This window comes from Cricetulus griseus, chromosome 2 (assembly GCF_003668045.3).
Source record: "Cricetulus griseus strain 17A/GY chromosome 2, alternate assembly CriGri-PICRH-1.0, whole genome shotgun sequence".
Classification (NCBI taxonomy): domain Eukaryota; kingdom Metazoa; phylum Chordata; class Mammalia; order Rodentia; family Cricetidae; genus Cricetulus; species Cricetulus griseus.
The window spans coordinates 281,962,760-281,975,596 of record NC_048595.1 but is presented as its reverse complement, the minus strand read 5'-3'; the positions used below and the strand labels follow the sequence as shown (position 1 = coordinate 281,975,596).

General features: G+C 45.4%; 1 protein-coding gene across 1 annotated transcript in view; it reads right to left on the bottom strand.

The window, feature by feature from the left end:
- Positions 1-6,450, bottom strand: part of LOC118237741 (A-kinase anchor protein 12-like) — a 42,693-nt gene extending 36,243 nt beyond the window's left edge. The window contains exon 1 of the mRNA XM_035438767.1: positions 6,115-6,450. Coding sequence (XP_035294658.1) covers positions 6,115-6,264 — 150 coding nt within the window. The 5' untranslated portion in view covers positions 6,265-6,450. The remainder of the gene's footprint in view (positions 1-6,114) is intronic.
- Between the last annotated feature and the right edge of the window lie 6,387 nt (positions 6,451-12,837).

Sequence of the window (12,837 nt, the reverse complement as noted above, 5' to 3'; positions counted from 1 at the left end):
AAAATAAATAAATAAATAAATAATCCTGTGTATAAACACAAGACACTCAATACTTCAATACATTAACTGTCCTTCTCCTAGCTCTCTGTTTACTTTCTACTATAGTATTTTTCAATGTTTAGGGTAAGAGAACTACACATTGGGTTCAAGGATTTCAGCAGACATAGGTATTAACTATTTTCTCAAGATGCTAAATGCCACATACTCCAATCCCACACTTCACAAAGGACTGCCTACACAGAACTACACAGGTCAATGATGAGAATAATATCCCATGATCCTTTTCTTTCACAGATATTCTGTTCCCTAAACCCTGAATATATTTTAAAACTTACAGAAGACAATGAAAACAGGCAGTGTCCTTAGCTACCATCCCAGGCCTCAACACGGTTGTACTATTTCTTTTGTGTTGATTATCCTAAAATTCACAGGAAGCTAGGGATTTTAACAGAGGGCCCAAGGGATCTGGGCCAAGTGGAGTGACTCCTGCAAAGAAGTTCCAGGCCACTGAGCTGAAACCAAATTATCTGACCTGCAAGATATCAAAAGATAAAGAGATAGGCAATGGCCAAGTCCAGGTTTGTGAGATGGTGCTCATCTGTAGTTGTCCCACCACTCAAGAGGCTGAGGCAAAAGATTGCCTGTTTTGAGTCTGGGTTACACTGAGACCCTGCCTTTAAAACAAACAAACAAACAAACAAACAAACAAGCAAACAAATCCAAACCTAGCAGGACAGTTTGAGTTGTCTAAGTGTGTCCCCTCTCCATGCATCTTTACAAGATAAGGAACTTTCGGTTTCGTCTCAGGTTTCCTCAGCCCTTTTTCTTCTTTTTAGTCATCTTCAATCCAGCTCATCTGGCCAAAGATTCCATTTTATGAGAGGATTCCAATTCTAGAAGCACATACAGAGCCTACTAATACGGAGCCCAATCCTGCATGCCTATAACCCCAGCTGCTAGGAGCTGAGGTAAGAGCCACTTCAGCCCCAGGACAGGATACCAGCCTAGGCAAGAGTGAGAACCTTGTCTCGTGCATACACAGTGGGGCTGATGGAGATCTTAAACTAAATATATTACACATTTGTATATTTAAAAATCATGTGTGCTTATGCTCAATTGAGGCTATGCAGACACCAGAAGAGGACAACAGGTGGCCAGCTCTGTTACTTTCTGCCTTAGTCCCTTGGGACAGGTCTGTCTAAGCAAGTAGCACTCAGCTGTGAGCTAGACAGGGCAGCAGCGAGCTGGCACTGGGCTTACAGGCACAGGTTGCAACACCCAGCTTTTAATGTGAGTGCCGGAAGACCCAAACACAGGTCTTCACACTCGGACGACAAGTACTCTCATAGCTCAGACTGACCTCAAACTATAAAGCCAAATAATTTCATCTTCTGGAAATCCTCAATGACTTGAAGTCTCACACCTCTATCGCCAATGTTTTTGTTTGTGTGGTTGTTTGTTTAGGGCTTTGAGGCAGTTTCACTCTATATCCCAGGCTAACCTGGAACTCAATACATTGCCCAGGCTGGTCTTGAACTTGCTGTCCTCTGCTTCAGCCTCTCAAGGGCTGTGATAACAAAGCTTGCTGAGTTTGGTCTCTGATTTAGTAAGAGAACAGCACCTCTCATCGTGGGGAAAATCTGCTCGAATATAGGTAACACACATGCAAAAACTCCGCTTTCCTCAGGAGTGGAGGAAGGCTGAATCAGAGGTTCAAGGACAGCATCCTCTATATAGTGAGCTTGGGGCCAGCCTGGACTACATCACACACACACACACACACACACACACACACCATATACAAGTAAATATGTAATCACTTATTTAAAAACAAAGGTTAATTCAGAGACATTCTGATTTCCAAACTTGGCCCTCAATTTGGCTCCAGAAATCAAAATCTACCAGAGCAATGGAAGTCCATTAGTCATCTATGGTCTGTCAGCAACTGAATAAATAAAAACTTGCAGAGACCAGACCTCATAAATACACAGCTGAGGAAATGAGAAGCCAACTACCCTACTGTCCCTAGGAGCAACCATGAAGTCTATTTTTTTGTTTTGTTTTGTTTTTTGTTTGTTTTTTGAGACAGAGTTTCTCTGTGGCTTTGGAGGCTGTCCTGGAACTAGCTCTTGTAGACCAGACTGGTCTCAAACTCACAGAGCTCCACCAGCCTTTGCCTCCCAAGTGCTGGGATTAAAGGCGTGCACCACCGGCGCCCAGGTGCAACCATGAAGTCTTAAACCAGGCAAGTGACCGAGCCATTTATTTCCTCTTAGAATTTGCATATGAATACAGACTATGGGACTCCCTGCATCATAGATAAAACCAAGATACAGTGCATTCAAATGTTAAACTTGAGTAATCAAAAGTTTAACTCTCTTGGGCTGAGTTCAACCCCAAAACAAGAGGAGGAGGAGGAAGCTACAGCTCAGTGAGAGTACTTACTGTCAGAGGACCAGATGGATCCCAGCACCCACACCTGGGAGCAAACAACTCCAGTGCATCTGAAGCCCACTTCAGGCCTGCATGGGACGGACACGGACACACGGACGGATGGACACACACACACACACATACACACACACACACACACACACACACACACACACACACACACTATGTAATCATTTCTTTAAAAACAAGTTCAGGGTGGTGTCAGAACACACTTTTAATTCTAGTACTCAGGAGGCTGAGGCAGGTAGATCTTTGAGTTCAAGGCCAGCCTGGTCTACAAAGCCAGGTCCAGGGCAGCTAGGGCTATCCAGAGAAACAAGTTTAACTCTCTATTTGACCTCATGGCAGAGTTCAATCAGGAAGTTGCCTTTGGAGACTCTTAGGACTAACTGGCAACTAGGGATGGGAACGGTTGATCGTTGTTAGTGTACATCTCGAGCATCCTGCCCAAAGCTAGTTTACTTTCTAGCATCCAATAAAGAATAAAATTTGGGCTATACACAGATGCCATAAGGAAAACCATTTCTTTATATGTTGATCTAAAATTTATATATATATATATATATATATATTATATATATATATATATAATAAAGTAAACTGAACAGAGTGGTGGCTCCCAGCTGTCATTTCAGTCCCAGGAGGAAGATCAAGTTCAAGGCCAGCCTGAGCTGTATAGCTGAGTTCTAGGACAGCTTGGGCTACAGAATGACTCCTTGTCTAAAAAACAAAACAAACAAAACCCAAACTAACTGATTTAAAAATATGTAACACATATGATATAAATGTTTGACATTAAATAAAGAAAAAATCTGATAATAATCTTTAATGATTTCATTATGTAAAAGAGAAAACTTCCCTAAATGTCTACACATCCATCAAGATTATGTTCATGATACAACCCAAAATTAACTCAGTGTATGCTTCATCTGAACAACAACAACAACAAAAAAGCAAGGTTTCATGTAGCCCAGACTGGCTTCAAAGACAAGTCACATCTATCTTACTGCCTCAGCCTTCTGAGTGCTGGGATTGCAAATGTGATCCTCCACACCCAGCCATGCCACTCTATTTCTAAAGAACAAATCCAAGACTTTAGGTCTGAGTTTCTTCCTAAATCATTTGCTCCATCTAATTAGCAAGCAGACTGGTCTAAGTCACTTTCTGATGTATATGAAGCTAATCACAACGAGGCTAAAAGTGGAGAAGCGGACAGCTGACATTCACCAATGAAAACCCAAGGGCCAATATCCCTTCCTTCCCTCCATCAGCTCTTGCCAGGTCTCTACACTTCATGCCAGGTCCCATGCCCCACACGGGACAGTTTGTTAGCAAAACCAGATAAGCCCCTTGCCTTGTAGAGCATGCAGACAAGTGAAGTCCATTAGTTAAAAAGCTCCTAAACCCACAAATATAGGCTCCGAAGGGAACGGACCAAGGGGTTAGGGAGCCAAGAGGCAGATGGAACCTGTCCGCTTAGGAGGTCAGGGACTGGAGCTTAAGATAGAGAGTAAGGGTAGAATTTGGGGATGCTGAATCGTTTTTAATTCTGAGATCCTATTGAAAGTCTCGGTTTTCTAAACTTGAGTATATTCCAACAAGCACATGCAAGTGGATCGATCCATCTCCAAATTGATAACTGGGAAACTGGCCAACAAATTAATGATGCTGTTCATGCCACTTAAGTCATCTTTTAAAAGAGACTACTTGGATGTTTCAAGATGGTGGTTGACTAAGATGGAGAAGGGGGATGAAGGTTTCAGGAGGGTATGGAAGGTGGAGAAGGAAGGAATATTTTTAAGTATACAAATGCAATTTTTTCAGAAGGGGATAAAGTCCATATTTCAGTGTAAGCAGACAATAAAACTATAGTCATCATATAAAAACCCAGGTAAGGAATGTCTCCTGTCTCCAAATTTTTAGCAATTATACCTTAAAATTACTGTATTCAAAACCAGAACTGTGTTGACTGCAGTTGTCATCAAAGCCTGGCATGGGGTAATGAGATGGTCGCTGGGGGAGGTGCTTGCTTCTTAAGGCTGGCGTCATGAGTTCAAGCCCCACAACACACATAAAGGTAGAGGGAGAGCCAACTTCACAGAGCTGTTGTCTGACCTTCACACATTCGCACATGGCACATTTACCCCTCCCCTACACACAGAGATCACGCACACACCTGCACTCTTTCTCTCATAAGTCATTCATTCTTTAAAAAGACAGTTACCAAACATTAAAATGTAATTGAGGCATCCAAAGGATGGAGACCTTACTGCAGAAGGTGAGGTGTCTTTTGAAAACCTACATATACCAGGCAGTGAGGACGTTGGATTTTACAAATAGTGATGAGTTAAAAAGTGGAGATAGAAACTGTTAATAGCAGCCACTCAGCGAACATATACTATGCTAGGACAACTAAAGAGGTCAAGGCGATCAGGTGTCAACCTCTGTGAGATTTACCTGGATCTCAATGTTTTGTTTTACACAGAAAGGTGTTTACACTTCCGGATACTTTCATACCGGTCCTCACTACTCTTTATCCCCAAATTCAGCAATTGGTTGATTTTTCTGTAAGTTGTTTGGTCGTTCACAGGTTTCTGTAAGAATACCATAAATCCACCTGGAGTGAAGTCTTGCTCACCACCACGTGCTGGTAAACAGCTAAAAGGCAATCCCGCCAGCCGGGCGTGGCTGCGAAGTCATTTAAAAGGCTGGGGCAGGTGGATTGCCACTAGTAGGGCTAGGTAGTGAGTTCCAAGCCAGCCTAGGTTAGAGTGAGACCCTGTCTCAAAACAAACAAGCAAATTAATTAGCAACCCCGAACAACAACAAAAGAAAAAAGAACTGAATAAAACGCAATAATACGAATAAGACACAAAGGTAGAGGCTGTGGTGTTCCGGATTAAATAGTCCCATCTCGAGCCAAGCAGGCCTGTAAAATGCAGTATTTCTAGAGCTTTTCAGTAGACAGAGTGCAAGGAACGCTCGCTTAAGCCTTTGCCTACATCGGTGGAGAACTTCTAACTCCAATGTTTGTTTATCCAGCTGAGTCCGCAGGCAGCAAACTGTGAGAAAGGGAGACAGGATGCCAGGAGCTTTGCCCAGCCCTCCATTGGTGCTTCTGCTCGGGTTCTCTCTGTCTGGAAGACAGACTCACTGCATCAGCTAGGCGGTGTCCCAGGCGCTGCGGCAGGACTCTGGGTACCAAACCCGGTGGCCCGGGTGGAAGCTGATGTCAAGGTAAATACTGGGTGGGGAACCTAGGACCCAGGTTTGCAATGCTCCAAAGCACGTTCCGACTTTTCCTCTTTGGGACCCGGGATCTGGGTGGGTTGAGGTGCCTTCAAATGCCCGGCCATGATCAGTTCTTACGGATGCTCCACCGGCCATCCCCCGGGCTTCCAGCCCACCGGAAGAGAGGGGAAAGGCTGGAAAGCGGCGGGCAGAGGTAGATTTGATGGCTGCGGAAGGGCTAGGTCGCCGCCCTTTGGGACCCACGACAAAGATGCCAGCCCCGCCCCGGTGCGAAAGACCCCGAGAGCCTGCAAAGGGCTGCGCTCGAGTTTGCAGGCGGGCTGCACCGGCGGGAAGTTGTAGCAGGCGGAAATCGCCAGGACGCCCCATCTCCATCCCGCCCCACCCGGGCAGGTGGCCGCAGCATACCTTGGTGGCGGGGTCCGCGTCGGCGGGTTCTCCTCCTGCTCCCGGCTCTTCCGCTGCGGGCCCGTGGCCACTGAGCTCCAGCTCGCCTGGCGTGTCGCTCCCCGCCGGCTGCTCGGGGCTCCGCTGCTCGGTAGAACTGCCTGCGCCCATGGCTCAGTGGCTCTCCTACTCCCTCTGGCTAGCCGCCTTCCTGGGACCGTGGGGACGCCGAGGGGCTAGGGGACGTGCTCCCAGGACTACAGGGTCTAGGGACGAGAAGCGCCGGCTCTCTGCGATCCTGCTGAGAACGCGCCGGGACTGCGAATGAAGGGGACGCGCTCGTGGCAAACTCCTTAAAAGAAAAAAAAAAAAAAAGCCACCTCGTAGCCTCCTCCCCCCTCCTTGTTTTTCCCTCCCTTCATCACATGAGCACAGCCCAGACACGCCTTGCAGCATCTCCCCCTAGGCTGCTAGGACCAAAGGCTCCGCCACCAGGTTCCCAGCAGCCCACCCCACCCCCAGGGTTCCTCAGGTCCCTAAAGGGGACAAGAGCTTTGGGGTCTGTCCCGGGGCTGAAGAAGGTTCAGGGACAGCAAGAAAGAAGTGGGGGAGGGAGCAAACGCTTTGTTTTTTGTTTTTTAATTCAATGATTGATACCCCAAGGTTGGAGTTTCTGCAGCCCTGGGATTTGCATCTGGCCAGGCGCGAACCCAAATCCCCATTTGCTTTTCTTCAGATTGTGTTTGACTTTAAGCATTTGTTCCAGCCTTCTCTCCTTTAGCAGGAGAAAGGAAGCGCTCCTGGGCTGCTCCTGAGCTTGGCCATATTAGGTCGGCTCACGTGGCAGGAGCTGGGAAACCCAAAGGTTGGTGTAGTCAGGCCACTGCTGAGGTGGGCCCAGCGTCCCCATGATCCCAGCTAGTGATGTCAGCTGATGCCATCAGCAGAACTCACCGCCCTCTTTCCCCAGGGAACGCGGGGAAACGAAGCTGTTACTGGAAATGTGCCTGCCCTCTGAGCGTCTGATGCTGAAGGTTACACACCCAGGCCTCTTGTCTCGGCTAACGCTGAAACACCACGGTGGTATGTTCAGTCGCCATTGGTGTTCTCAAACCACGGAGATTCGAATACCAGAGAAAAGGGGGCTTGCCTGTTTTCTTCCTCCACTTGATTCGATAATCATTATATTAACGTCTCAGCCAATAAGTCTTTGACTTAAATTAAAATGTTGTTGGATTACACCGCACTAAGCATGAGAGTAGTAGGGAGGAAAACAAAATAGGTGAGCTGGGGGTTGTGTTCATGCTTGTAATACTGATACCTGAGTGGCAGAGGCAAGAGGGTCTGCCAGCTTGAGCCTGAGGCGCCCCGAGCTCCAGTCCAGCCTGGGAGCCACAAGCCTGAGACCTTGTGCTGAAAGAATTAAGGAATTAAGGACTTAAAACACAATAAGAGCATTGAGCTTCAATGCCAGGTAAGTATTTCACCCCCAGATTTTATACTAATCAGTTGTCAATGGAAACATTAACTTAGTTATATGACATCTGGTCCTTATTCGTTGTCATATAAGAACATATTGTGAACCACTCATTAGTTTTTCAGGATAGAATTTGTTTTCTTGGAACTGGAGAGATGGCTCAGTGGCTAAGAGCACTGACTGCTCTTCCAAAGGATCTCAGTTCAGTTCCCAGCACCCACAATAACAGCTCACAACTGTCTGTAACTCCAGTTCCGAGGGATTCGACACCCTCACAACAGACATGCAAGCAGGCAAAACACAAAATAAAAATAAATAAATGATCAAAAAATTTGTTTTCTCAATCATTTTATTTTTGTGGCCAATTTCTCTGGAGTTTATTCATTCAGAAACAGACCTTCAAGCTATTTGTTTTTAGCTATTTGGAAGCATATCACCTATTCTCAACTTATTTTATGTTACGGCGTTTTGCTTGTTGGGACAGAATCTCTCACAGTATAGTCCAGGATAGCCATGTGCTCTCTAGCTAGCCCCAGTCTCTGGAGAGAAGACTGTGTAGGTTTGAGAAACCACACCCTGCTTCGATTTAAATTTTGACTGTTTGGAGAACATTAGCATCTCCCCTCCCCCATTCCCATAGAGTGCTGGGGAGTGGAATCTGAGGCCTCGGGGCTCTAGCACTGAGCTGTGTGTCTGGCCCAAACATGAGCATCCTCATTCAGTATCAGGTACTGTTCAAAAAACATTGCCCATATCATCACATACACTCCTCACAACAACCTGATGGCATACATCCCTCTGTCCTCATTTTACCAATGCAGAAAGGGGCGGGGATTGTGCAAAGAAACCAAATTTTGTGCACCCAAGGTTTCACAGCTGGTAGATGGATGAGCAAGGCATCCCATGGGCAGGTGACTCCAAAGCCCATGCTCAACCACCACTCTCCATACCCTTCTGCAAGACACTTTCATTATTCGATCCCTTTCTCTCAAGGACGTTAGTGAAAAGAGACATTTTGGTCTCAGGATGGTAGGAACTTGAAAATGTTGTTGAAGCAGTTTGAGAACCAGGCCGTGGCTCCAATGTAGAGCTCCGGATCTTGGGCATGGGTTTCTATCGCAGCACCAACATGGGGGAGGGGCTTATTTGAGAACAATAAAGTCAGCACATATGAAGATGTAGCAGGAGGTACTATTTGTACTGGCTGCTTTGATACAAACAGTATCAGCATTCCCCCATTCTGTGAGATTATATTATTCAAGTTCGTGGGAAATTCTTGACAAAGCTTTTCACATTCACTAGCCTTGAAATGTTCAGAAAAGATTACAAGGCCAAAGATTTCCAGCTAGCAGTAGACAGCCCAGCACTGAGGAATACATTGCCTGTGTCTGCCTGTATTTGTTATCCAGGCTGTAAAACTGCATTTTCTTATTTTTGAAAAGTGAAATTGAGGGGATGGGGAGATGGCTGGGTCAGATGGTGCAAATCTGAGGAGGACCAGAGGTTAGAAACTCCCCAGCATCAGCACACAAAGTCTGGTGAGGCGGACTTGTGACTGTAGTCTTGACAAGGGGGGGGGACTGTAAACAAGAGGGTCCCTGGAGACTCTTGGCCAACCTAGACAAATCAGTGAGAGACCCTGTCATAAAAAGGCAGCCTTTAATCCCAGCACTTGGGAGACAGAAGCAGGTAGATCTCATTGAGTTTGAGGCCAGCCTGGTCTACAAAGAGAGTTCCAGGACAGGCAGGACTGTTACACAGAGAACCCTGTTAGGGCTGTACTAGGGCATTTCTTTAGCTCATGTGAAGTCTTGAGTTTAATCCTCAATATGGAAGAGAGAGAGAGAGAGAGAGAGAGAGAGAGAGAGAGAGAGAGAGAGAGAGAGAGAGGCCGGGCATGGGTGGCAAATGCCTTTAATCCCAGGACTCGGGAGGCAGAGGCAGGCGGATCTCTGTGAGTTCGAGACCAGCCTGGTCTCCAGAGTGAGTGCCAGGATAGGCTCCAAAGCTACACGGAGAAACCGTGTCTTGAAAAACAAAAACAAAAAACAAAACAAAGAGAGAGAGAGAGAGAGAGAGAGAGAGAGAGAGAGAGAGAGAGGTACACATAATCTTATCTATTCTGCCTAAAACACCTCCATGGTTACTGGTATAGTAGTTATAATGGCTCATCCGGGCCTGGGCACAAACCTACAATCCCAGCACAGGGCAGGCTGATACAGGATTCCCATGAATCTGAGGCTAGCCTGGGCCACATAGTAAGTTTGGGGTAGCTTGGGCTACATAACAAAACCTTAGAGTTAGTTTTTTGTGCTTGTTTGTTTTTCAAGCCAGGGCTTCTCTGTGTAACCCTGGCTGTCCTGAAACTAGCTCTGTAGACCAGGCAGGCCTTTAACTCCCCAGTACTGGGATTAAAGGGCCACCACTGCCCAGCAAATAGAATACTCATGTATTTTAGGGCTCCAGGCATGCTAGGCAGGCACTGTAATAACTGAGTGATGTCCCCAGCCATCCAACACACATTCATCAAGGGCCAATCCTATGCCAAACACAGTTCCTGCCCTGCTTTCCAGCCAATGCTCTAATGCAAGTCTCCAAGGTTTCTTCTGTTGGGTTCAGGTAATATCTAAAGAGGTTCTCTGCTGGCCTCTGTGAAGCTGAAGACAGCTGCCCTGCTTTACACCCCTTCCTTGGAGGCGTCAGTTACACAGATTCTGTCTAGCAGCCCCCACCCCCCTACCTTCTGACACACCACAGGGCACAGGTGTCCTTCCCCACACTCTCCCATGGGACAGCCAGTGACTTGAGATGTTTCCCCGAGAGGGTTAATTCTCTCATACAAAACAATTTCAGATTTCTCAAAAACAAACATGCATTGCCTGTAGGGCAGGCTGAACTTGTACTTCTTAGGTTTGCTTCTCCAGAAAAACTGGTCACATGAGATTTCAAAGAAAATGTAGAATGCTGCTTTAACATCTTGTGTGCACCCTCACTGTTTTAAAGGAATTAGAAGCAGAAAAAGCTGGATCAACTCAATACAATGGCATTAGCCAGTAGGATGCAGGCTGAATACAGTGAACAAGAGTATGTTATACAGCTCAAAATAGTTAGAAGTTGAATGTACTCACCATAAAGAAATGATAAACTGTTCTGATATGGTCTCAGGACCAGGACTGTAGCTCAGTAGAACAGTACTTGCCTTGTATGCATGAGACCTTGAGTTCAATTCTCCAGAACTGCCTCCCCAGAGAGAGAGAGGCCTTGTGTAGCTTAGGCTGGCTGTGACTCTAAGCCTAACTTGCTATGTACCTAAGGCTAGCCCTGAACTCATCTTCCTACTTCTACCCCCCAATTGCTTATATCCATGCATCATCACACCTGTTTTTTTGCAGTGCTGGGATCAAGCCCATGGTTTCCTGCACAATAGAGGAGCATTCCCCAGCCCAGAACTGATAAAAGTTTAAGGTGAGGGGTATGCAAGTTACCCTGAGTTTGTTACTTGGACAGGTAGTCATAAATCAAAATATCACATTCTATTTCACAAACATGTAAAAAGTAGTATGTAAACATTAAAAGCTATATACATGCAAACAGGACTACTTTTCACACTTATGCTTTTCCACTCACAGTGGTTTCCAATCTTCATAGGATTGGTTATTTACAGAGAACTAATTCGGTATAACTGCCAATACTTCCTTCAAGGTGAATCTAAATAAAAACAAATGAGATAAATCAACTGTGGGATCTCATGCCTGTAATCCCAGAACTCCGCATGCTAAGGCCAGAAGATAACCAAAGTTGTAGTTCAAGGCTAGCCTGGTGACAATATGCAAGACTGTCTCAGAAGCAGAAAGGAGGAACTGGAGAGATGGCTCAGTGGGTTAAGAGTGTGCACTGCTTTTTTCAGAGAACCTGAGTGAGTTCCCTGAGCCCACACACTGACTCTCAACAGTCTGTAATGCACATGTAGGTGTGTGCAAAAGTGAGTACACACATACTAAAATAAATAAATAATAAATAAAATGTAATAAAAATTAAAAAACAAAACAAGCCAGGTTGATATCCATACTACTGAAGAAATAGTATGACTGGATAAAAGACCACGTGACAGTTCAGTCCTCCCTGTTTGCTCTCCTACCAATCTGTGTTCTGAGAAACATGCCCGTTCCTGGGGACTGATATCATTTTTACCAGCTAGTTTTGTTTCTGATGTTGTTGTTGTTGTTATTTTCCTTCAATGACTTCTTGTCACTCTTACAAGAATAAAAGCTATCAGGCTGTGGTGGCAGAGCCAGTAAGCCTAGCCTGGAGAGGATGAAGCAAGAGGAGGATCATGGCTTCCAGGCCAGCAAAGACCACAAAGCCAGTTCTTTGTCTCAAAACACTAAACAAGGGCTGGAGAAACATCTTGGCAGCTAAGTGGTTAAGAGCATTTCCTGCCCTTCTAGAAAACCTGAATTCAGTTCCCAGCTCCACCTGGGCTGCTCACAGCTACCCGGAACTCCTGCTCCAGGGGAACCTCTGGTACCTGCACTCACATGTACAAACACACACAGAGACATGTACACATAATTAAGTTTTTTTCTAGACAGGGCTCATTACGTAACTCTGGCTGGCCTAGAACTTACTAGGTAGACCAGATCTCTTGAATTTACAGAGATCCACTCACCTGTGAGTGCTGGGATTAAAGGCAGGCATCCATTATATTCAGCCTACATAATTAAAAACATTTAAAAAACTGTAACTATACTGAACTAAAAAAATAAAATAACTGAGTGTGGTAAGTCATGTTTACTTAGCATATTCAAAGCCTTAGATTTCATCCCAAACACCAAGTAACACCCCAAAGTATGCTGGTCTCACTTCTAATCCTGGCACTTGCACTCCAGAAGCAGAGGCAGGGTGGTCAGACTTGCAAAGCCATCAGTTACAAATCAAGTTCAAGGTCAGCTTGGGTGACAAGAGTCCCAGTCTTTTAAAAATAAATAAAATAATTTTTTAAAAAATCAGCTTTTTGTGGTGGCACACACTTTTAATCCCAGGAAGAGACAGACAGGCCTCTATGAGTTCAAGATTAGTCTGCTCTACTACATAGTGAGTTCCAAGGCAGCCAAGGTTACGCAGTAACGATCTCAAAAAACAAAACCGATGAATGATAAGCTAGGTTATTCCCTTGTCCGCTTTCTCTCAATATCTGATGTCGTCAGTACATTCCTGGGAGCTCAATTACATGCAAACAAAACAAAACAAAACAAAAACCACCAAAA